The 2,446-nt window shown below is 57.7% G+C and overlaps 1 protein-coding gene across 2 annotated transcripts in view; it reads right to left on the bottom strand.

Moving 5' to 3' along the window:
- Positions 1 to 95: 95 nt before the first annotated feature.
- Positions 96 to 2,446, bottom strand: part of GMEB2 (glucocorticoid modulatory element binding protein 2) — a 14,095-nt gene continuing 11,744 nt past the window's right edge. For both annotated transcript variants that reach the window (XM_009328429.1, XM_009328430.1), the window contains 3 exons: positions 1,814 to 1,951; positions 1,149 to 1,271; positions 96 to 964 (listed from right to left, as the gene is read on the bottom strand). In XM_009328429.1, the coding sequence (XP_009326704.1) occupies positions 318 to 964; positions 1,149 to 1,271; positions 1,814 to 1,951 (908 nt within the window). In that variant the 3' untranslated portion in view covers positions 96 to 317. The remainder of the gene's footprint in view (positions 965 to 1,148; positions 1,272 to 1,813; positions 1,952 to 2,446) is intronic.

The following is a 2,446-nucleotide window of genomic DNA, read 5'->3' as shown; positions in this document are numbered from 1 at the left end:
TGAGGCAGGGCTGACGAGCTAGAACGGAGTAACTATTCCAAGAGAACAGGGGAGGAAAGCTTTATAAAAAATTAAGCTTTTTTTTTTTGTTTTCTCCTCCAAACAGGGAAGAGCATTTTTGCCTTTCCCTTCTCCAGGCATCTTTCCTCCCCCTCCTTCCCTCTGACCTGAACCTCCTCATTACCGACATGAGCCGCTCTGAGTCTCGTTAACCCATGCCCCTCGTTACACCGCTCCTCTTCCCGCAGCGCAGCCAGAGAAAAGGCAGTTCCACCCAGAGCGGCACGGCCAGCGTCCCTCCAGGCAAGTCCCCCCTTTCACTTCTGCTCCGCCTCGTCGGCCACTGCGGTCACCTCGATGGCGGTGGCGGCATGCTCGTCCCCGGCGGCCTCGGTGGCACCGGACGGGACGGTCACGACCGTGCTCCCACCGGGAGCCATTTGTGTCACGTTCTGGATGGTCGTACCGAGTCCCGGCAGCGTCAGCAGCTGGAAGGGGCTCACCACCTTCACGACCGTGCTGCCGTCCTGGACCGCGGCCGTGCTCAGCACCGTCAGGTTGGAAGCGTCCGGGTGGATCTCCACCGTACCGGGGAAGGTGGAGCCGGCGGAGGCCAGTACCGAGTACCCTCCCAGCAGTGGGGAAGCTGGGGAGCTGGCAGCAGGAGGCTGGGACGGGCTCTTCCCCAGCACCGAGGTCGGGAGGGCCGAGACCACTTTGCCGAGAGGGAGGTTGGCAAGCTGGGAGACGGGCACGCCAGGGGTGACGGCGAGCTGCGCCGGCTGGGACAGGACTTGGGAGGTGATGGCAGCTGGTCCGGAGGTGGCCCTGGTCAGCCTGGGACGTTTTAAAGGTGTGGGGACGGAGACGGGCGTGAGGGTCATCAGGACATTGTTGAGATGCTGCGATTTGTGCTTCAGCTCCTTCGCTCGCTTGCGGTGCTCGTCACACTGCTGCTCCAGAGCTGGGGAGAGAGGAGGGTCGGCTCAGCCTGGACCCGGGACAAGCTTCCCAGGGACCGCGGCAATGCCTGGAGCTGGTTTAGCATCCACCAGCTTTAACACAAACCCCGCTTTCTTACGCAGAAAGAAAACGAGCTGGCAGTGATGAGAAGTGCTGGAGCACCCACGTGTCCTGTGGGGCCATACCTGCCAAATCCCGCGTGTACTGCTCCCTCGAGCGATCCATCTGACACTTGTGGCTGGCCAGGACCTTCTTGACCAGATCCAGCATACCGAAGTTCTGGACGACGTTGTTGAGTAAAACAGCATCTTAAAAACAAGACACAGATCTTTGAGGAAAGCAAAATTCCCCAAGCAAGCTAGTCACGGCTTGGTAAAAAGCCATAGGACAGCAAACGTGTTCAGCTGAGACGGTCATAATCTGTGGAAGGGCAACACAAGAGGCTGGGGAAGAGGAGAAGACAGAAGTCATGAGAAAGTGCAAGAGGTCACTAGCGTATAAACAGTCCTCTCCTGCTTAGCAGGGATGACAAGAAATCTTCTGGCACAGTAGCTGGTTGCTGCATCGTTATTCCGATGGCCTAAATTCCACCTCAATTCCCAAGCCAAGCGTTTGTCCAGACCCAGAGCCAGCAGATAGGAAGGCCCTGGCCCAGGAAATCGGAGAACTGCGGCCACCTGAAGCGTCCTCGAGCACAGCAGAGCCGCCTGCCCGGGGAGCAGCCAGAGGTGGGATTTACTTATGATGAACTATGCCCCTATAGCGCCATCCAGATATCCCTAAGGAGGAAAAAAAAATCCACAAGCCCCTCTCCCGAGATGCCCCTGAGCGCCCGTGCCCAGGTCCTTACCACTGAGCTGCAGTGGGGGATCCTGTGCTCGCTGCTGCAAGCCCTTCATGGTCTCCACTAGCTCCTGGTGGAACTCGTGGATTACTTCTTCCAGGAGACCCGTATCCTTCAGGCCTCGCCAGAAAGCGAAGGTGTCATCTGGAGAAAGAGAAAGCAAGGGAGAACCTCAAAATCCTCGGAGGGGGGTTTTACTGGCGATCTGCTCTGGGTTCCCCTTCTGGCCCCTGCAAGGGTGAAGTCCTCCTAGGCTGTAGGTACGGGGTGCTGGGGCAAAGCCCAGCCGGAGCGTGTACCCAAAGGAGGGGCAGCTGGAAAAGGACACGTTTTCCCCGTCCGCTGTCACACAAACAGGACACCAGTGCTACAGAAAAGCCCCTTGCCCAGAGCACACGGCAGGAGCAAGAATGATTTTATGACCGCTCTGATTTTGTTTTTTCTTTTTTTCCTAGAGCCACACCAGGCATTTGGCCTACGCTTTGACATCTTAGTGCTCAGAAACAATTTCATCCCCAGACGATGGCGCGGTCAGACTCCACGCAGGCAGGATATAACGCAGCGCTACGCGCCGGTAAGTGGCAAACGAGTAAGCCCAGTGGAAGCTCAAGCAGGGCTGCTCTGGCAAGAAGGGTCCTG

Source organism: Pygoscelis adeliae, unplaced genomic scaffold (genome assembly GCF_000699105.1).
Source record: "Pygoscelis adeliae isolate BGI_AS28 unplaced genomic scaffold, ASM69910v1 Scaffold287, whole genome shotgun sequence".
In the NCBI taxonomy this organism is placed as follows: Eukaryota; Metazoa; Chordata; class Aves; order Sphenisciformes; family Spheniscidae; genus Pygoscelis; species Pygoscelis adeliae.
The sequence above is the reverse complement of the archived record's forward strand: the minus strand, read 5'-3'. Positions and strand labels throughout refer to the sequence as shown.